Genomic DNA, 22,578 nt, shown 5'->3' on the forward strand with positions numbered 1-22,578 from the left:
ATTGCTAGCATGATCTGCTGATTTTCCTCCCTCCTCTGTGGGTTAAATTATCACCTTCTTTCGTTTGAGAACAGGTTTTTTGTTTTGTTTTGTTTTGTTTTGTTTTGTTTTTTGAGACAGAGACTCATTCTGTGGCCCAGGCTGGAGTGCAGTAGCGTGATCTTAGCTCACTTCTAACTCCACCTCTCGGGTTCAAGCAATTCTCCTGCTTCAGCCTCCCGAGTAGCTGGGATTACAGGTGCCTGCCATCACATCCAGCTAATTTTTGTATTTTTTTAGTAGAGACGGGGTTTCACCATGTTGGCCAGGTTGGTCTGGAACCTCTGACCTCAGGTGATCTGCCTGCCTCGACCTCCCAAAGTGCTGGGATAACAGGCGTGAGCCACTGCGCCCGGCCAGAGAACAGGTCTTATTAAGGGCTGGCTTGTAAAGGATTTTGTAGGTTTAGAATTTGGTATTAACAGTTTGGTAAAGTCATTTCCTGACCTTCTTATTAGGTTTTCTTTGGGGTGGAGGGCAGGTAGTAGATAGCAGGTACAAAAAAAAAAATAAAAAAAGAAGAAGAGGGAACTGCATTCTAAATAGCAGAAAGAAAAGTAGTCAGATTCTGTTTAGTACCATTATCAGCATCTTACAGATTTAGTGTTGATTTCCATTTAGAAATCAACCATAACACTACAAATTCTCTCACTCTCCTGACATTTATGATTTTCAAGTGTTCAGAAAAGTTGAAATAAGTGTATGCTCAACATCCATATGCCTACCACCTCAAGTCTGCAATTAGCATTTTGCTGTTGTTGTTTTATCATACACATCTCTATCCATCTATCTCCATCCATGATTCTATGTTTTTTTAAATGCATTTCAAAGTAGGTTGCAAATATCATGGCATTTCCTCCTAGACATTTCAATGGGTGGGTTATTAAGTACTCCCTTCCTTTGTTTTCTCCAATAATGTGAAAGAAAGCAAAAGTATTCTGAGAAAGTCAGGCATAGGAGTTCAAGGGCTGCAATTTAAAGCCCTAAATTGGAGATTATTAACTTTAAACAACTCCCCTTTGCCGTTTGTTTTTTGAAGTACCAATTTTTCTATTACATGTACACTTTAATGTGGTGAGAGTTAATTTTGTTTAGTAATCTGACATTTCCATTAGCTGGCCTTTGGGGTTTAAATGTGGATCACAAATATCACCAATACCATTTTTGAAAGGGTGTGTAAAACAGAGGGAAAGTCAGAAAATTACTGCTTCTGGAATAAAAAGTAGAAGAAATGATTCTTCAGGGGTGGGTTATTTTGTTTGCTTTAAGATGGTAATCTTTTGATCTTGATTAATTATGAACTCCAGAAGTCAGGCTCAGTAAAGCAGACAGACAGTAAAAGCAAAATCATAAACCTAGATTCAGACTTTGGCCTCTCACCTCCCAGTACTCCCTCAGCCCCACTTCATGCCATGTAATCACCCTGAAATTCAGACCTTTAGGACAGACCATTTCATTCATTCTTTTTTGGTTGGAGTGAAGTACTTTTTTTTTTTTTTTTTTGAAACGGAGTTTCACTCTTTTGCCCAGGCTGCAGTGAAGTGGCGTGATCTCGGCTCACTGCAACCTCTGCCCCGTAGGTTCAAGCGATTCTTCTGCCTCAGCCTCCTGAGTAGCTGGGTTTACAGGTGTCCACCACCATACCCAGCTACTTTTTTGTATTTTTGATGGAGACAAGCTTTCTCCATGTTGGCCAGGCTAGTCTCAAACTCCTGACCTCGGGTGATCCACCTGCCTCATCCCCTCAAAGTGCTAGGATTACAAACGTGAGCCACCACACCTGGCCGTAAATTTTATTTTTTAAAGTAGTTTACTCATGTCAGAGCCATTCATGTTTTCGTGGTTTTTGGAAAAAACTCAGAACTACCTCCAACCCATGCCTTGAATGTCAACAATCTTTCACAGTAAAATCTTCCCATAATTTCCTAAATTAATTGTAGAGCCTTCTTTAAGGTGATTTATCTGGTGCACAGATATGTGACTGATACAGAGGCCCCTAACTGGTTGACTAGGAAACCCACCAAGGATTTAAGAGGCATATGCCCAGGAGTCTCCAGTTCCCTGGTCCCCCAGGATGAGAAAATTAGGATTTCTGCTATTAGTAAGGATTAGAGCAAAGAGTTTTCAAACTTCAAGAAAAAGTTGTTCCATTCTTCGCTGATTATAATCTAATTACTAAACTACCATGCCTGTCCTGCCAGTCTCCCCAGGCCTGACCTCAGCCCTCTGTTGGGCTTTCCTTCTCCTGGGCCAGGTGCATTACTCACCTCAAGAGGTACTTGCACAAGAAGACCATATTGACAAGAGAAAATTGCCCAGGAGCCATTTTTTAAAAATCTGTCTTAGACATTACTTCTAAAATTGGCTGCCTGTGTGCCGAAGCTAAGATTTACTTCAGCAAACACTTCGTTGCCCATGTTTAAAACTGCCCCATGTTAGGGTTTTAGGTTGAACAACCTTAACCTTTATCTTTATTGTGTCCCATTACACGTGGTCAGTCATCTTGTATATACATTTAGTATTCTTGTGGTTTATAAATTTGAATACTGAATTAAAATGCTGGAAAGATTTTTAAAAAAAAAAAAAAAACAACAAATATAGTGGTATCCTTAAGACATTTTTGATAGTATTGATAAAATCAAAAAGTTTTTATTAAGATTTTTTTTTTTTTTTTTCGTGAGAGCACTGTAGATAGAATCCAGCCAAATCACTCTTTTCCTGTGCAGGATTTATACGTGTTCAAGCTACAGGAGATAAACACTTAGAGGTGAAATTTAAAATTGCATTTAAACACAGTACAATGGAATGAGTCTAATGTAACTTTGTCAACCTTGCTGAAATGGAAACCAGAAAACCAGCATTTTATGAGGTAACTTCCAGTGTGCCTGGGCATTGCTAATGCCATGGGTATCACTACCTTCTATTTACAGTCCATGTAGATTTGCCCCTAAAATTGAGGCTTTCTCTGAGAAGATGATGGGGGCACTAGAAGCTCCAACTTCCATCTGCCACAGTAGGTTTTTCAAGCTTACCAGAACTGTCACTCAGGGCTCCCAGGCTCGGGGGGATATCAGAGGATCCCTAATTGCCTGCGGGTATTTTCCCAACTACTTCCTCAAAGGCTCCTAAGCCTCTGTAAAGCTTACGTGTTTAACTTCCAGCCCTGATCTTTGTTCCTTTGTGTCTTTGCTTCATTTCCCTTTTTTTTGGCCCTTGTGGGTCACAGGACACAGCAGGAAAGAAAGGAGGCCAGACTGGTGCATGGCACACTGCCTTGTACCCTTGACTAGGGACAGCTGGGCAGAGCATCCATTCCACTCCCAAGGATGTCTGCAAGGCAGGTGCAAGATAATGTGCCAGAATGTGCAGTATACGTGCTGCTCTGGCTCTGGTGACCTGGAGGTGTAAGGTAGCACTCAGAGATGGGGAAATATTTATATTTAAATTAGGATTTAACATCAGTGATAAGTTAAATCTATATTATCTAAATATTAAATCTATAATATTTTCCTTTAAGCTGAGGTTTAAAGGAAAGTATAGAGGCACATAGAATGCTAAATCAGCACTGTATGTTAAACAAGGTATGGGCATATATTTTGAACCAAAATTGCTCACTTATAAAAATAGGGATATACAGCTTATTTTTAAAGGAGTATTTATGTATTAAAATTTCAATAGGAAAACTAAAATACTAGAGGTCCAAGTCTAGCAAACTTTGACTTGTTAATACTGGTTCTGAAGAATGATTGATAAATTATTAAGTTCAATAATTATTTATATGCTGACCAGTGTCTTCCATGATAATGGAGGAAATGGCCTCTTTTAATATGTGCACTGGAAAATAGTGTGTGGGTGAGAGGTTTATTTATATGCTTCAGTGTAGCTAGGTAGCATGAACAACAAAGATGCTCGGCTTATCCAAGGCATGAGGGGAGACATGCCCCTTACCTCCCTCTTTGGGAGAGGGTAGAACTTGGGCACAGAGGGTGCTAGTGACCTTGCAGGACAGCAGTACTTACTGGCTTTACTCATAGATTCTGAGCCCAACAGAGTGAAGGAAAACCTATTTATACCCTCTCTGAGGCTCCTGCACATAAGCAGGACCCCTGGCTTTTAGCCTAATTGGTTCCTGGATAAAGGTTATATCCCCAGTCATTGTAAAGCAAAGACTACCACCACCACCTCCTACACACACCGTTTAGGGACCATGTTTTGTGTAAGGGTTCCATTCCTAAAACTCATTCCATACCATTTAAAAAATACATAAATTGATAATGAAGATAACATATTTTTAAAAATCAAAGCTGGCTGGGCCTGGTGGCTCACGCCTGTAATCCCAGCACTTTGGGATGCTGAGGCAGGTGGATCATTTGAGGCCAGGAGTTTGAGACCAGCCTGGTCAACATGCTAAAACCCCGTCTCAACTAAAAATACAAAAATTAGCTGGGTGTGGTGGAGCACGCCTGTAATCCCAGCTACTCCAGAGGCTGAGGCAGGAGAATCGCTCAAATCTGGGAGGCAGAGGTTGCAGTGAGCTGAGATCGCGCCACTGCACTCCACCCTGGACGACAAGGGTGAAACTCCGTCTCAAAAACAAAACAACAAAAAACCAAAGCTATGTGGCTGGGCGCGGTGGCTCACGCTTGTAATCCCAGCACTTTGGGAGGCCGAGGCGGGTGGATCACGAGGTCAGGAGATCGAGACCACGGTGAAACCCAGTCTCTACTAAAAATACAAAAAATTAGCCGGGTGTGGTGGCGGGCGCCTGTAGTCCCAGCTACTCGGAGAGGCTGAGGCAGGAGAATGGCGTGAACCCGGGAGGCGGAGCTTGCAGTGAGCCAAGATTGCGCCACTGCACTCCAGCCTGGGTGACAGAGCGAGACTCCGTCTCGGAAAAAAAAAAAAAAAAAAAAAAAAACCAAAGCTATGTTGTAGTCCTCTAAGGGTAGGGGTTACTCTGCATGAGCAAGATTAGCTACAGCACCTCAGAAAAGCAGGGACACAGTGAAGGCTGGACGGAAGAGCCTGTTTTCTCCTCTTGATAAACATAGTCAGAGCATAGTGCCCTGGCACTGTGAGCTCACAGGAAAGTGTTAGTCCCTGTTTAAGTACATGGGTTCTTTTACTAGCAGATACTGGAGTAGGGCAGTTTCAAAAGTACTCTCCATTGAGTGTGTTTGTTGGCTGATTTCACTGATGTTAAGTAACTGTGGAGAAGCCTTTTGTTAAGTGATCTTAGCCCACTTTTCACCTTCTCTAATTCTTACATCATACAAACTGGTTCTCTTTATGAAACAAATGTTTAATGATCAGAAAATCTCTTCTCTGCCTCACAGTGCCTGCTCATCCATGTTTGAGAGAAGAGCTGATGGCCTTTGCCAGAATTAACTACTGCCAGATCTGGCATCTTTGCGATCGAGTCTTTCTACTGTGGGCATTAATGAGCTTTGGTTAACACTGCGTTTTCTATAATGGCCTAAGCCAACCACACAAACAGTACATATTTTGGTGGTTAACACAAAGACCTAATTTTCTGGGACATTATAGTGTGTAGAGCAAGTGTTCTACCTTCAGGGGCTTGTACAGAGCAGAAAATCATGTTACCACCATGCATAAAATTACGTTATGTTAACTTTCCTTGCCCATAAAGTTCAGAATATATAAACTTCCAAAACCAGGGCAATCCACTTTTAAAAAATTCTTGAGTAGTTGATACTTAAGACGAACACCCACAAAACCACCACCCGACTTAACAAATAGAAAGTATGACCAGTACCATCAGCTTCTCAACACATTTAATTCTACTGAAGCATTTTGTTGATTCTTTTTAAAAAGATCACTAGTCATATGTATTTTATATTCACATATACTTCATACACACATATATAATATTTTAAACATATAATTCGATGAAATCAAAGAGCCTTTATAAATCTATAAGCACGAGGAAGACTGGGGGCGGGGGATGTGATTAAAATAAAGTGAGTGTGCCTGGCTCCCTGCAAGAAGTTGGTGTTATATTTGGCTCAGCTGGCGTCTGGGAGTTGGACTGGAGAGGCTGGGTTCTTGGCTAATCCCTCTCAAGGTCTGGTGAAGTGGAGAAGAGGCTGGGAGGAAGTGAATCTAATGTTGAGCATAATGGAGAGATAAAGGAGCCTGTAATCAGATAAGGGCTGGCTATGGGAAGTATTTATGGGGAAGGTAAAAGTCCCAGTCTCCATCCCTGAAAGAAACCGATGGGGAGGGGCAGGAGGAGATGGCCAGCTCACAGATGGCAGACGGCATTATTTTCCTCTACAGGTATGCCTGCAGTGGACAACTAAACCTGGTCTTTATAAACCTAACTTCTCTTGACAATTGCTGGAGGTCCATGTCAAATTTCCTCCTACTGTCAAGAGCCTGACAGCTTCCCTGCCCCTCCACTCTCTGATAGCTGGAAAGGGCAGGCAGTCGAAACCCACTCCTCAGTGGCCAGGGAAGCTGGTATTTCAAGGACCTGTTTTTGTCATTGAGGTAGGCTTTCAGCAAAAATGATGATGGTTACAACTTACCAAACTTCTGGATCTGACACTACCTGTAACACTACTTTCAGCCAGCAGAGTAGATCCCCTATTCATTTTGCAAAGGAGGAAACTGAAGCTCAAAAAGAGGTTTCTTCAGCTCCTGAGAGGGCTGGGGACTTCAGGGCTGCCTGGCCCTGGAGCACACATTCTCTGTGAGACCCAGTGCTGCCTCGCCTACAGTTCCTTGGTTTACGTCTGTAACGTGGCCCAGACAGGGCCTGCTTTGAAACTGGAGAACACTTAGAAGATAAAGGCTGAGGTCTAAAACTTTTCTGTGGAGATGCTAATCCAGTTTTGAAAGCGTTTTTTTCTCTGCCTTCCTATCCTGCCTTACAATGTCACCTGCCTCTTTTGCATATTGAGTGATCCCGGGACAGGAAGCCCTGTTTTTACAAAAAGTCCACATGTTGGGAACACAAAGCTTTTTCCTTAAAGAAACCACATTTAAATGGAAGATCCTCAGTCCAGCTGATTTTGCTCATAACACACCTAAAGAATATGGTATTGAGGGCTGGTCGTCCAACACCATTTGTAATAACATGGTTGGGGCTATTCAGCTCAAGTTCAGACGCTCAGGCTCCATTCAGTTGGGGTTTGGACCCTTGGCTGGAGCTTCACTAGATCCACACCATTACAGCAGTTGTTAATTTCAGAAGCATTCTTTTAAAATGTTATTTTTGACAAAGATAGCATGTTTTGACATTTTTTTCTAAGGCATACCAGCAGCAGTTTCCTTGTGCAAATTTTTAAAACTAATCTGCCCTTGCCCTTCCTGCCCCATCCCCACCCCCACTAACAAACCTTACATCTGTTTTAAACAGATGTTGTTTAATTCTTTCCAGAAAGAGGGGGAGGGAAGGTGGGAAGAGAGTTTTCCTCCTTTATACCTTTTTGGTAGTGGAGTTCATTGTCATTTCTGTGCTGGGTGGGGTGAAGTGCCTGAGTTAACGTAAATACACCATGGATAGGAAGCAGTTGGCACGCAGCCATGCAGCTGGATTATCCAGACATCCTTTGCAGCTTTTAGTCCAACACTTTATCCCCCTGCCTTGTTTTAAATAGCCAGATGCCTCAGTTAATGCTGGCTGTCGGGGCTGTTGCCGGAGGAGACAAAGGGGGCTTCTGCCCCTGAGCCTCCGCTTCCCCCAATCCTATCACAGAGAAGTCTATACCCTGGAGAAGGCACTTGATAGGAGGCATTGAGGCAGGAAGGAGGAGGCCTCAGAATGCAAGCAAAGGCCAGAGTTAACAGCCTTGTAGTCTGGACACAGAAGGGTATGGTATTTTTAAATTCTCTAATAAATGGGTACTTTTTGGAAATAAGTTTATGGCACTAACATAAGTAATGCAAACTTCTCTTTTTCATGTTTACTTAATCACCTCAAAGAAACAGAACAGCACACAGCTGCAACACAAAAAAAGTAAAAACATGGTTTTTTTTTGTTTTTTTGTTTTTTTTTTTGAGACGGAGTCTCGCTGTGTCGCCCAGGCTGGAGTGCAGTGGCGCAATCTCGGCTCACTGCAAGCTCCGCCTCCCAGGTTCACGCCATTCTCCTGCCTCAGCCTCTCCGAGTAGCTGGGACTACAGGCGCCCGCCACCACGCCCTGCTAATTTTTTGTATTTTTAGTAGAGACAGGGTTTCACCGTGGTCTCGATCTCCTGACCTCGTGATCCGCCCGCCTTGGCCTCCCAAAGTGCTGGGATTACAAGCGTGAGCCACCGTGCCTGGCCTAAAAGCATGTTTTAACAAGAGGTGCACAGAGTTTCAATTCTTCACCTTAGCCATCACCTGTTGAGATGAACCCATAGTATACTCATAGAAGATTTGAGAAAGCTGTGTTGCACACTGGAGAATTAAAAGTCGTAGGACCCTTAGGTTTTTTGTTTGTTTGTTTGTTTGTTTGTTTTTAAATAAATGGGGTTGGAGTGGGGGAAAGGATATTCTCCAAAGTTGCATGCAGTTAATCTAAATAAATGTTACAGAAGATTCTTTTTTTTTTTGAGATGGAGTCTTGCTCTGTCACCAGGCTGATCTCTGCTCACTGCAACCTCCACCTCCTGGGTTCAAGCAATTCTCCTGCCTCAGCCTCCCGAGTAGCTGGGATTACAGGCGAAAGCACTGCCACGCCCAGCTAATTTTTGTACTTTTAGTAGAGACAGGGTTTCACCATGTTGACCAGAATGGTCTCAATCTCTTGACCTCATGATCCGCCCACCTCAGCCTCCAAAAGTGCTGGGATTACAGGCGTGAGTCACTGCGCCCAGCCCAGAAGGTTCTTAATCTAAGGGAATATGCATGTTGAATCCTGAAATAGTTGGATTAGTCATATATGTACATGTATGTCCTATGGCTTTTATATGTACTTCTACATGATTTTTCAATTTTTAGGAATAGAAAGTACTGTGATCCCAATTTAGTAATTGTGGTTCATAAGTAAATAAGTATTGAACACTATATGTTTTTATAGGAATTCTGTTAGCCATAGATTTTTTTTTTTAGACGGAGTTTTGCTCTTGTTGCCCAGGGTGGAGTGCAGTGGCACGATCTCAGCTCTGCCTCTGGGGTTCAAGATATTCTCCTGCCTCGTCCTCCCAAGTAACTGAGATTACAGGCGCCCACACAAGCCCAGCTAATTTTTTATACTTTTAATAGAGACGGGGTTTTACCATGTTGGCCAGGCTGGTCTCGAACTCCTGACCTCAGGTTATCCGCCCACTTCAGCCTCCCAAAGTGCTGGGATTACAGGCATGAGCCACTGTGTCCAGCCTGCTATAGGTAATTTTTTTAAACCTGTTTATATTGTGAATTTAACCCCATTCATTCCACAACCTATTACATATAAGACACCATTCTAGGCTCTAGGGATATAGCAGTGAACAAAAAAGGCAAAGTTTCTGCTCCTGTGGAATTTATATTCTAGTAGGCAAGCAGATATTTTATTGAGCAAGCATTGATTTAGTAGCATATAGAAAGCCAAAGCAGGGGGAGAAGATTTAAGAGGGGTGGAGGGTGCTATGCTGCTTTATATAGAGTGGGCAGGGAAGTCCTCTCTGAAATAACCTTGGACAGAGACTTAAGAGAATGAATTCAGTTGGTATGTGAGGAGTAGGATTTGAACAGAAGAAATAGCAAGTGCAAAGGCCCTGAAGTAGAAGGATGCTTAATATGGAGGCCAGTGGGACCAAAGTGGAATGAGCAAGGAGAGTAGTAGGGTAAGGTCCAGATTTTGACTTCTGCTTGGCGATACCAGTGGAGGGTTTGTTTGAATAGAGTGATCTGACTTACCTTTCTATTTTCTGGGTTAAGTTGGGCAAACGTGGAAGCAAGGATGCCAGTTAGAAGGCTACTGCAGCAATCTCAATGGAAGGTGATGGCAGCTGGACCAGGTCAGTGTCAGTAGACGTGGTAAAGAGTGGATCCTGGATATATTTTGAAGAGAGAACTAGAAGGATGAGGAGGTGTCAGGAACCAAGAATTCAACCTGAAACATGTTGATGGTGATATGTATTAGACGCCTATGTAGAGACCTCACATAGGCTCTTGGTTCTACTGGCCTGAATCTCACAGAAAAGACCTGGATGGAAATGTGAATTTGGGCACTGTTGGTATGTAGAAGGTTTTTAAGTCGAGGAAGTTGGCCCTAGCTTGGATCATGGATGGCTTAACCACAGTTACAGGAGGAAGGGCGGAGAGAGTGCTGGTACAAAGCGTAGGCATGGTGGTGGGCACAGGCGAAAGGTCTCCTGTGATTTTGTCTATTTTCTCAGGGAAACTAAAGCAACTTCATCCATCATCTGAGAGTGAGGGGGTAGGAGGCCGTGTAAAGTTGTCTTTGGGGGACAGATCAGGGAAATGTAGCAGGATGCCAGGTGGCACTTAAGGACTCACTTGAGAGTAGTGTTTATGGCTTTAAAACTAGTCCTATGAGCATAGTAGAGTGGGGTTTTTCCCTCCCACTATGTTCAGCAGCCTGGGTGGGGTTACGGAGTAGGTCGATGGTAGGATTTAACTCCACCGGGGTCATGCCAGGCAATGGCAACAAGCAAGGGGAGGGGTAGAGAATCAGTTGAGGACATGGGGTTTGGGGGAGGGCAAAAGTGGTCAGAACAATAGATTGTTGGCCCCAACAGGGTAAAGAATTATTGGAGTCTGGAGGGAGAGAGCTGCAAAGTTACAAGGCGGTCAGAGAGCAGGATGCTTACAATTTGAGTTATGGAGGTGGTGCAGATATTGGTAATGACAAGGTTCACGGTTGACCTGGGCATGAATGGCTAAAGTTGGTTGTAAGACAAGGGCATTGGAAGGAAAGAGGCCCAGAAACTGAGAGGCCAGGGAATTGGAGGGATCCTCCATGTCGATAATGAAATTATCAAGAATTGGGCCAGGAATCATGGTGGAGAGATGGAGAGTCAGTGAGCCTGGTTGCTGAAGTCTTCAAGGAATGAAGGGAAGTGAGGTCTGTAGAAGACTGAAGAAGGGTTGTGAGGGGGGTCAGGGTGTGAGCTTCAGAAGCACTGGAGGGAGGCCGAACAGTCTGCAGCAGTGGCAAGCACCATACCCACATCTAGGCCCAGCAGGGTGCAGTGGGGAGATAGAAAGCAGCCCTGGGAGAATGGGCCACAGAGGCCCAGCCAAGAGTGCCATTTTAATTTAGGTTAGGAAAGGGAAAGGAACTTATATGAGGTACCTACAGTATCAGATTCATAGAGACAAGACAGTAGAATGGTGGGTGCCAGGGGCTGAGGGGTGGGGGAAGTGGAGAAGGGGGAGTTAGTGTTTTTCGTGGGTACAGAGTTTCAGTTTGGGATGACGAAAAATTCTAGAGGTAGAAGGGGGTGATGGTTGCCCAACAATGTGGGTGTAATTAATGCCACTGAACTTGTATACTTAAAAATGGTTAAAATGGGAAATTTTATGCCATTCATATTTTACCACAATGAAAAAGAAAATGAAAGGAATGATCAGAGGAGGGGATGAGGAAGTAAAGGGAATGGTAGACCTTGGGTTTGGGGTGCCAACGGAGGTCAGTTGGGTGGCAGTGGAGGGTGAGCCGTAGGGGATCATGGAAAATCTGGTGGCTTTGCCTTTAGTGGTGAGTGAGGTGAGCAGGGCTATGGGGCACAGGGACTGCCTCCACGTCTCTGGCCAATTGTGGGGGCCAGGTTCTGAGTGCCCAAGGAGAGGGCATCTTCCCTGAGGCCCAGGGAATGATGGGGGTTCTTTGTTACTCTGCAACTTTGTTTCCTGAGAATCTGTTATAACGCCTGGCATATACAACACGCAAATATATGTTTGAATGAGTAAAAATGAATTCTATCCAAAGAAAGAAAACAGCAAGTGAGAATGTAATGGCCTTGCCAAAAATCCAAATAAATTTCCCCCAAAAGTGATGAAGAATGAAAAGAAGCTAGAGTTGGTCTCTGGGGGAGAAAAAGGATTTTTGGCAAATGTGCAGAAGAACTTATTGTGAAATTGAGGTTTTAGACTGGAAGAAATAAAATCATAAACAGAAAGCTACAAATGTGTAAAGGCTTATTGGAATTGAAATGTTTTCCTACCTAGATATGTGATTTCATGGTGAATTTATGATTTGCAAGTAGATTATCCTATTTTATGCTAAATGAGATTCTCGGCTTTATAAAATGTTAAAACTTGGTCATTCGTTTTCAACTAATTTTAAAGGGTTGAAACCATAATGCCCTCTTAATAGGTTTGTAGTCTGGGCGTGGTGGCTCACACCTGTAATCCCAGCGCTTTGAGATGCCAACATGGTGAAACTCCATCTCTATCAAAAATACAAAAAACTAGCCAGGCATGGTGGCAGGTGCCTATAATCCCAGCTACTTGGGAGGCTCAATCAGGACAATGGCTTGAACCCAGGAGGCGGAGGTTGCAGTGAGCCAGCATCACGCCATTACACTCCAGCCTAGGCAACAAGAGCGAAACTAGGCAACAAGAGCGAAACTCCATCTCAAAAAAAAAAAAAAAAAAAAACAACTAAAAACCAAAATAGGTGTGTGTCTTTCCAACCTAAAGATACTAAATTACAGAAATCAATTCATTTATCAGTACTTACACCTAGAAACTGGAGAATATTGTGCCTGTATACATCTTTCGATCACAAGTAATTTTTAATTACTTAGGTATCTTTTTAAAAATGTACTTTTATATTGAGTTTAAGTGTTTTGTTTTTTCCCTAAAAGTTGAGATGGACCACTTTTTAAGGTTGCCGCCAGGCATAGATTTCTTTCGATAAATCCAAAAAAGTGCTGGCTGGTGGTCATCTTGCATTTTGAAACGTGTCCTGCAACTACCAGACCATTGTCATGCCCCGTTCTTCTTCTTCTTGTCGTTTTAGTGACAGCTATATTGTGCGTGTCAAGGCTGTGGTTATGACCAGAGATGACTCCAGCGGGGGATGGTTCCCACAAGAAGGAGGCGGGATCAGTCGCGTCGGGGTCTGTAAGGTCATGCACCCTGAAGGCAATGGACGAAGTGGCTTTCTCATCCATGGTGAACGACAGAAAGACAAACTGGTAATGGCAGACATACAACTCATGGGTTAAATTAGTGACAACTGCTTTCTTTATGTTAAATCATAGTCCTTTTTCCTTAACGTATTTTTTTCTTTCTTTCTCTGACTTCAAACTCTTGTAAAAGCTTCAAAAGTTAGAACCCCGGAGCTGGTGCCAAATTGTAAAACGTGACTGTCCTTTCCAGCAAAGTCTCTTTTGACCACACGCTTTATCTGAGATGCTTAGAAGTATATTTGGCTGTTTTATTTGCGTCTTTGATTAAGATGTCTATCACTGTAAAAAGGTATTCAAAACAAAAATGTACTCTTTTATTATTATGAATCACATTGTACTGAGCTGTGAAGTCAGTGTTTTAAAAATGTAGAGTTTATTCATGGAGCATGCCATTGAGGTTTGGATGGTGGCAGGTAAAATACAAAGGCAAGATGTCATCTGACATTAGGCTACTTATAAATAAATGTTTATCTAGCTTTTATTTCATGCCCTAATGAATAAAACATGCTTGGAAAAAGAAAGTAACAAGAAGTAGTGGCATCATACTTCATTTTTTTGTTGTTTTTTTGTTTTTTGAGTCGGAGTCTCGCTCTGTCGCCCAGGCTGGAGTGCAGTGGCGTGATGTTGGCTCCCTGCAACCTCCGCCTCCCAGGTTCAAGCAATTCTCCTGCTGAGTAACTGGGACTACAGGTGCGCGCCACTACACCCAGCTAGTTTTTTTATCTTTAGTAGAGACAGTTTCACCATATTGGCCAGGTTGGTCTCGAACTCCTGACCTCAGGTGATCCACCCACCTCGGCCTCCCAAAGTGCTGGGATTATAGGCGTGAGCCACCGCACCTGGCCAATACTTCTATAAATTATTATCCGTGCTTATAGATAAATACTTTGGAGAGTAATCATCACCTCCCAAGTGTGGGGAATTGATACTTCATAATATACGGTCTTATGGAGGAACTCAAATGTTCAGTTCTGCGTTATGAAGGAATCTATGATAGGAAGGAAAATGGAATGTCCAAAATCTGTTTTAAATTCATGGCCCTAAACATGGAAGAACACTACTTCTATCTGTATTTGATCATGGAGTGTATACTCAGAGGCCAACAGATGATTCAGAATGTGCAGGATTGTGCAGGATCCCACAGAGAAAATGCAAAGACACCTCAAGAATATGTCAGTGTTACATTTGAGACCCTTTGCAGCAGCATCTGTTGGGTTTTATGTGTTAAGTGTACAAATTTAACTTTCTTTTGCAAGCACTTCTTATAGTTTAAAAAATTTACAAAATAGATAAGACAGAACAATTTGTAAATGTTACATATGGGTCAACAGAAATGTTATTTTCACATTTGATTTCATTTCTGAAAATTTAAAGGGAGAAGACAGCTAATTTTAAGAAGTATTTGTTCAGGAAATACCCTATATAATAGTGAAATAATGAAAACATTCTTGTTTATAACATTTTTGCAATAAAAAGCAATGTAACTACATTACCAATAAAAAGTAAAATGACTACCATTTATCTAGCATGTACCATGTACTAAGTACAATCCAGCCCTTCAGTTAGATCTCTCATTGTATCCTTACAGCAGCCTGTATAATTGTAATTGAAGAAATTATGATTCAGAAAGATTCCTTGTTCTTAGTGGCCTGTTTTGGGGGCCTGGAACCAGTATTTGATTCTCTTGTCACTCTGACCCCAAAACTGAACAACCACCCTTAGCCCTTTGATGTAATTTTCCCACTTTGTACTTTTTTAAAAAAAAAGACAGGATCTCACTTTGTTGCCCAGGCTGGCCTCCAACTCCTGGGCTTCAAATGGTCCTCCCACCTCATCCTCCAGAGTAGCTGGGACTGCAGACACATACCACTGTGCCCAGCCATATTTTTAAACAGTCGTGTATCTCATTTATTTTGCCTTAAACATTTTCTTTCAAGACTATGATGAAACAACATTGCCCTAACATTCTCATATGAAATTTTCAGCCGGGTGCGGTGGCTCAAGCCTGTAATCCCAGCACTTTGGGAGGCCGAGGCGGGTGGATCACAAGGTCAGGAGATCAAGACCATCCTGGTTAACACGGTGAAACCAGGATGCGCCACTGCACTCCAGCCTGGGGGACAGAGCAAGACTCCGTCTCAAAAAAAAAAAAAAAAAAAAGAAATTTTCCATGTTGCTGATATCAGTTTGATGTTTCATTATTTGACCACCTCCTTAGTGTCAAATATTAAGGTTCTTCCCCTCACCTCAGTGTTAGGAATATACCTATGTGAATTTTCCACATTTATTATAGTTTTGGAATAATTTAGGAGGTCATATTTTTATGACTTTTGATACATGTGCAAGGAGCTGCTACCAGTATTAGAATTTCCTTTAACACATTGAGGGATATAAAATATACCTATATGTATAAAATATACATATAGGTGTATTTTATATACATATATTATATATATGTATATTTTATATCCCTCAATGTGTTAAAGGAAATTCTAATACTGGTAGCAGCTCCTTGCACACGTATCAAAAGTCATATATATACACATATTATATACATATATACATATTATATACATATATGTATATAAAATATACACATAATATATGTATATAAATATTTTATATTTATATATTTATAAATATAAATATATGTATATAAATATTTTATATTTATATATTTATAAATATAAATATATGTATATAAATATTTTATATTTATATATTTATAAATATAAATATGTGTATATAAAATACATATGTGTATATATAATATATTTTTATATGTATATATAAAAATATATACATATATGTATATAAATACATATATATGTATATAAAATGTACATATAAAATCTTATTGCTTGCTAATGAGATAAAATGTTTTTGTGTTTGTTAAACAGTTGTAACTGTGAATTATCTGTTGATGTCCTTTGTATATTTACTTATTGGGGCCTTATTTTTCTCCTTGATGTGTATGCCCTCTTGCATAATAAAGTTATGAATCTCCATCTGTCATATTTGCTGCAAGTATATTTTTATAATCTGTTGCTTGCCCTTTTAGTTCTTATTTTTATATATATAGCAATTTTTTTCCACTTCTTTGGTCTTTTTGTTTTTAGGGTTATGTTTTTAGAGCTACTTTTTTTTTTTTTTTTTTTTTGAGACGGAGTCTCGCTCTGTCGCCCAGGCTGGAGTGCAGTGGCGCAATCTCGGCTCACTGCAAGCTCCGCCTCCCGGGTTCACGCCATTCTCCTGCCTCAGCCTCTCCGAGTAGCTGGGACTACAGGCGCCTGCCACCACGCCCGGCTAATTTTTTGTATTTTTAGTAGAGACGGGGTTTCACCGTGGTCTCGATCTCCTGACCTCGTGATCCGCCCGCCTCGGCCTCCCAACGTGCTGGGATTACAAGCGTGAGCCACCGCGCCCGGCCTTTTCCTGGTATTTCTATGGTTTGTCATAGAATACTTCAACCTAAAGTGGCCCTTTAGTTTGTCTAATCTAGTCACTGGTAAGACATTACTAGTGCATAGTAAACTTTTACCATTTGTTCCAGGTCCTTCGAGTAAATAACCTCAGTTAAATTCCTGCAACATTTTGAAGGAGGAAGACATTACTATTTCCACATTGTAGTGGGGAAACTCAATGCTCTAAGAAGTGAGCCACGTCCTCGGCATGGGGTGGGCAGTGTCACCAGCAGAGCCAGCGTTTGAGCTCATTTCTTTGCAAAATCAAAGCCTGTCCCTTCACACTAACTTGGCATACTATTAGGGCAGTCCAGTCCCCTGTCCACCCCTGCTGAGTCGTGGACCAACTTCTGTTATTGCGCTATCCTAAAAGTGTGCCTCATCCCCTCCCACATCATGTTTCTCCATTTCCCCACCCCTTTTCCTGTCACCTTTACATTCCTTGACTCCACACTTCTGGGCTTTTATATTCACTAGTACCTAAATCACACACCCCTAAGTCCTGTTGTACTTCTCTGTCTCTCCATCCCTCACCTTGCCTGTTTCACACTCTGGGAAATTCTGGATTTCTCTACTGAGTGGTACTTAACCCCTCCCCTCACACCCATACCCAGCACACTCATGCACGTGCACACACAGACACACACACACACGCCCGTACACAGTCTCCCTCTCTCTCTCTCACCGCCCTCCCCCACCCCCCTCCCCCTTCTCTCTCCTTAGAGATATGATAACTCTTCCTTTGGCCTCTCAAGCTTCTCTAATGCAATGCTAGTGCCCACTGGAGACCATGCGCCCACATGGGAGCTCTGCAAATGTGGTGAGTTATTGAGGAACCCCCCTCTAAAAGGTGGAATGGCAAAGAAAAGATGAAGATTATTTTTAGGATATATTGGATGGATTGTATCAGAGTTCCCAGTATTCCAACTAGGGCATGAAGTACTCTTTCAGATAGAAACAGTGTTGTCAGTTTTTACAATGTAGTGCAGGTCTAGAATTCAGCACATTGTGGGAGTTTGTTTCATTACATATTGAGGGCTGTTAACTTAACTACCATTGTTTCTATGGGAAAAGTCTCTGTTCCAGACACCCATTCACAAGTAGTCAGATAATTTTTTGGTAAGCTGGGGACAGTCAAGCCTGAGAAATTATATGTAAATTAAAATTTTCTGAGTTGAATCTCATTTTTAGATGGATTAGAGTTTACTCCTGAAACAAATCTTGTGAGAAACCTCTTTATGGAGACTAATCACAAAATCTAAGAGTTTGATCATTCCAGTCATTGCCCATGTGTAGGTCAGTGAGCATTCTCACATAACATTTGGTGGGAATTTGAGCTGGCAAAGCTCTTTGAAAAGCAATTTGGCAGGATTTTAATTTTAAATGTGCATATCTTTTTACCTAGCAGTTCACATCTAGAACACTATCCTTTAGAAAAAGACTTAAACACACAGAGATTTATGGACAGCAACAGTTCTTAAACTTTTTTGGTCTCAGGATCCCTTTACACTCCAAAATTTTATTCAGGACCTCAGAGAGCTTTTGGTTTGGTGAGTTACAGCTATTTATAACTTACCATATTAGAAATTAAAATGGAAAAAATTTAAAACTTTTGATTAAACAGTATTGTTAATATAAATGACATTTTTATAGCAAATAACTGTATAACTTTTCCAGAACAAAAGTAATTATGAGAAGAGTGGCATTGCTTTATGTTTTTGAAGATCTCATTAATATCTGGCTTACCAGAAAATAGCAGGATTCTGGTATCGGCTCCTGCTTTTAATCTGTAATATATTATTTTGGTTGAAGTATATAAAGAAAATACAGCTACTCACAGAGAAGGGGAGTTAGTAAGGGGAGAAATATTTTAATAGCCTTTTCAGACAATTGTAGATATTCTTCTTTGATACTACACTAAAACTCAACCATGTGGAATCTGAAATCTATCAATGAACATTTCATACTCTGTTACATTACCACCCACTGGTTTATCTTTCCCTTTCAATAGATCTTTTACTCATCCCTGATTTTGTAACATCATGCACTGGTCACCTGAAAAATAATGCTCCACTGAGTTAAGCAGATCTTCCAAATGTTGATACATTTTATTCTGTAATATCAAAAAACTACATTTCTTATATTGCCACTAACTCATTAATATAAAAAAAACTACATTTCTTAATATCGCCACTGACTTGTTAATATAAAAAAAACTACTTTTTTTAATATTGCCACTGACTCATTAGAAAAGTCTTTAAGTACCAGGAAGCTGTCTAGAATTCTAATTTATACTTGAAATATAGATAAGGATGTAAATTGCAGCATTGTCTTCAAGGTCACCAATTCTTACTGACATAAATGCCCGTTAGTATGGAGAATGGTTGAATAAATCTAATACATCCATACAGACAAATTAAACAATTATTTTTACCTTCCTGTATCTCTATGACATATTTTTAAGGAAAATAAAAAGCCAGTTAAAAACAACTTATAGGTGTGGCTACATTTAAACACAGTTACCCTTACCCAGAAACTTACGTGTGTATATATAAAGAAGCCACAAAATGGAAACTGGGATTGTGCCCGCTGTACTGACAGTGGGGAACTCGACAGAGAGGGACGTTGACCGTGGAGGGAAGAGATGAGTAAGAATGGAGTCCTCATGTCTTCAGCTAATACTTAAATCTCCCACAACATGTATTTCTCGTGTAGTTATTTTTTTTTTAAGTCTCCAACAAGAACATAATCATTTTTTTTCTCCTTATGCATCTTATTTAAACGGGTATTTTTTAAAGCCTTTCTCAAGTTTTAAGTTAGTGTCTAATTGTGTGTGTGCCAAAACTTCACCAGAGAGTTTATATCTGTTAGGAAGTTTAAAGCATCTAAACTTTTTCATTTTTGTCTTTAAACTTAGATACATATGATACTATTTTGCTTTAGAGGACATAAAGAGATGGTATCTGATTTCCCCCCTCGCTTAATTTAGGTGGCTGAACTTATTTTACTCAAACTTGTTTTTTTTGAGACAAGAGTCTTGCTCTTTCGCCCAGGCTGGAGTGCAGTGGCGTGATCTCGGCCCACTGCAAGCTCCGCCTCCCAGGTTCACACCATTCTCCTGCCTCAGCCTCCCGAGTAGCTGGGACTACAGGTGCCCACCACCACACCCGGCTAATTTTTTGTTTTTTAGTAGAGATGAGGTTTCACCGTGTTAGCCAGGATGGTCTCAATCTGCTGACCTCATGATCCGCCCGCCTCGGCCTCAGCCTCCCAAAGTGCTGGGATTACAGGCGTGAGCCACCACGCCCGGCCATTTTACTTAAACTTTTCTAAGAAAATGTACCTTTGGAATAATTTCAAAGTTAGAAAATATCAACCAAAGCTAATTTTTTCACCCCCAAAATATGGAGAAACTAGGAGTCTTTGTATTTGTATTTTAGAATACAAAAAGTTTATTTTGAGACTTTGAATTGAGACTATTAAATTCTAAAATAGATAACATTTGTTAGTTAAATTCTTGATTATTTGGATTTCCCCAGTGTGGAATGGGGCTGGGCTGACATTTAATCATTGTGCTATTCTTAGGGGGAAATGGCTATAATAAGCAATTTAATCATAAATAGAATTATGGGAGGGGACCGTTGTCCGATCTCAATACAATGTAATAAATTTAACTGCTTGGGACTACTATTTGATATACCAATTTGAATATTATTCTCATTTTTTTATTAAGTTAGGGAACATTCATTAGACAACCCTTAATTTATTTCGGTTTTCCTTTTGTTGAGACAGAGTCTCACTCTGTCACTTGGGCTGGAGTGTAGTGGTGCACCTTCTCAGCTCACTGCAGCCTCAACCTCCCAGGCTCAAGTGATCCTCCCACCTTAATCTCCTGAGTAGCTGGGACTACAGATGTGCGCCACCACACCCAGCTAATTTTTGTATTTTAGTTAGAGACAGGGTCCTGCCATGTTGCCCAGGCTGGTCTCAAACTCCTGGGCTCAAGTGATCCTCTTGCCTCAGCCCCCAAAAGTGCTGAGATTACAGGCATGAGCCACTGTACTGGCCTCCTTCTTTTTGCTTTGATCTATTCTTAGAATTTATACTTATTTAAAGATATTCTCTAATTTACATGTATACTAATTTAGGCAGGTCTTTACTCTTGTCCTTCATTTAGTCTAAATTAATAAGATCACATTGTGGTAAATGCAGATCTTTGCCAGAACAAGTTTGGGCTATTAAAACTTAGCAAAATCATTATGGTGTTTGTAATGAAGCCATAGGAATAAATATTGTAAGTAATTTGAGTTTTTTAATGAATAAAGAACGAAGTTTATATTCAAATTATTGCAATGTTTCTTTTCTATAATATTAAATAAATTCTAGTATCTCTATCAACTGTGCTAGACACAGAGGAGTTATTTTATAATCTTGACTTTTTGTAGTCTAGTTAGGGGAACAAGACTAATATACATGAAACTGTTAGAGAATAGTTTGAAATCAGTCACTAAATTGTGAAGATGACAAGGAGGAGAACTGGAGTACGTATAAAACTTGACAGGGAAGATATACTGGACAATGAGTGTGAATTAGGTTTCTCATTTATTAAGTGTTTTCAGAGCATGTTCTTGTTCTCATTGATAACATTGGTGTTCTTTCCATCTTAGAGATAAAAAGATCAGTCTACTCATTATAACTCAGTAAAAGCCAGTTCTGAGACTAAATTGCTAGAAACTTGAGGATTGTTCTATTAATCCAAACATAAAGTTAATGGAGACCCAGATCAGGGTGGCAGCAACTGAAATGGGGTTGATATAAAAGCTGTTGAAGGAAAAATGAAATGGACCTGGTGATTAATAATACAGGAGATAGGCAGAAGAGGCAAAGATGACCACAGAGATGATGAGCCAGAGAAAAAGAGTAGAGAGGGATTGATATTGCCAGAAGTTGGGAGAGGAGAAATTTTAGAGTAAAGTTAATTTTTCAACTTTTGGAATTCATAGCCTCAGGGGAGGGAAGTTAGATGACCATCAATACAAAAACCCCAACATGAAAGCAGTAATCTGAAATACAGCAAAGACCCAAGACCTGGGCATCAGCTTAGTGCCTTGCAGCCAGGAGGAAGAGGAATGAGTGTGATGAAGAGAGTGTGGTGAAGGGGTACAGCCAGGGCAGTGGGGAGCAGCGAAGATCGGATGGTCAGCAGCCAAGCAAAGCCTCCTTTCCAATTGGAGAGACTCACAGATAACGTGAAGGCAGGGATTAGAGGGGTTTTGGTAGTTGCCACCAATGATGGTTCCTAATTAGACTTCTGTAACCAGACATCCTCATGGCTGTTCCACTAGTAACCAGCCTGTTTGTTTCCATCCTTCAGGTGGTATTGGAATGCTATGTAAGAAAGGACTTGGTCTACACCAAAGCCAATCCAACGTTTCATCATTGGAAGGTCGATAATAGGAAGTTTGGACTTACTTTCCAAAGCCCTGCTGATGCCCGAGCCTTTGACAGGGGAGTAAGGAAAGCAATCGAAGACCTTATAGAAGGTATTGAACTTGTCGCTGCATTCTTAGTGGGACTATGGAAATGTTCCAAATTCTTTTTAATTCCAATAGTCTACCATCATATATTTGTGGTTTATTTGCGGGAGGGTTTGGGACCATGTCAGTAGATGCCAAAACTTTTGGAATATCCAAGGAGAGTAATTAAAGTGATAATGCAGGGAAAAGGAGATGGGTTTCAGAGTAAGGAGTAATCTCAATTGATTTTTAGACTCTGCTGTGAAAAAACAGGCAGGTTCTGGATTTCCATGTGCATGTATTTTTTACTGCTTTCACCTTGTCCTGACTATTGAAACGGCTTTGGTCTGGTCTGTCTTGGCTCAGAAGTAGAGAATGGATTCTGGCGGGCCCAGAAGGCTCCTGGCCTACCCACTGTCCTCCTGTAATCAGAGGCCCAGGGTGTACGGCTGCCACTGAAAAGG

General features: G+C 41.0%; 1 protein-coding gene across 6 annotated transcripts in view; it reads left to right on the forward strand.

Annotated features, from left to right (window-relative positions):
* Nucleotides 1-22,578, forward strand: part of SPRED2 (sprouty related EVH1 domain containing 2) — a 122,835-nt gene that overhangs the window by 76,885 nt on the left and 23,372 nt on the right. For all 6 annotated transcript variants that reach the window (XM_055240719.2, XM_055240718.2, XM_063617910.1 and 3 more), the window contains 2 exons: nucleotides 12,963-13,140; nucleotides 21,973-22,141. In XM_055240719.2, coding sequence (XP_055096694.1) covers nucleotides 12,963-13,140; nucleotides 21,973-22,141 — 347 coding nt within the window. The remainder of the gene's footprint in view (nucleotides 1-12,962; nucleotides 13,141-21,972; nucleotides 22,142-22,578) is intronic.

Source organism: Symphalangus syndactylus, chromosome 14, assembly GCF_028878055.3.
Source record: "Symphalangus syndactylus isolate Jambi chromosome 14, NHGRI_mSymSyn1-v2.1_pri, whole genome shotgun sequence".
NCBI classification, from domain to species: Eukaryota; Metazoa; Chordata; class Mammalia; order Primates; family Hylobatidae; genus Symphalangus; species Symphalangus syndactylus.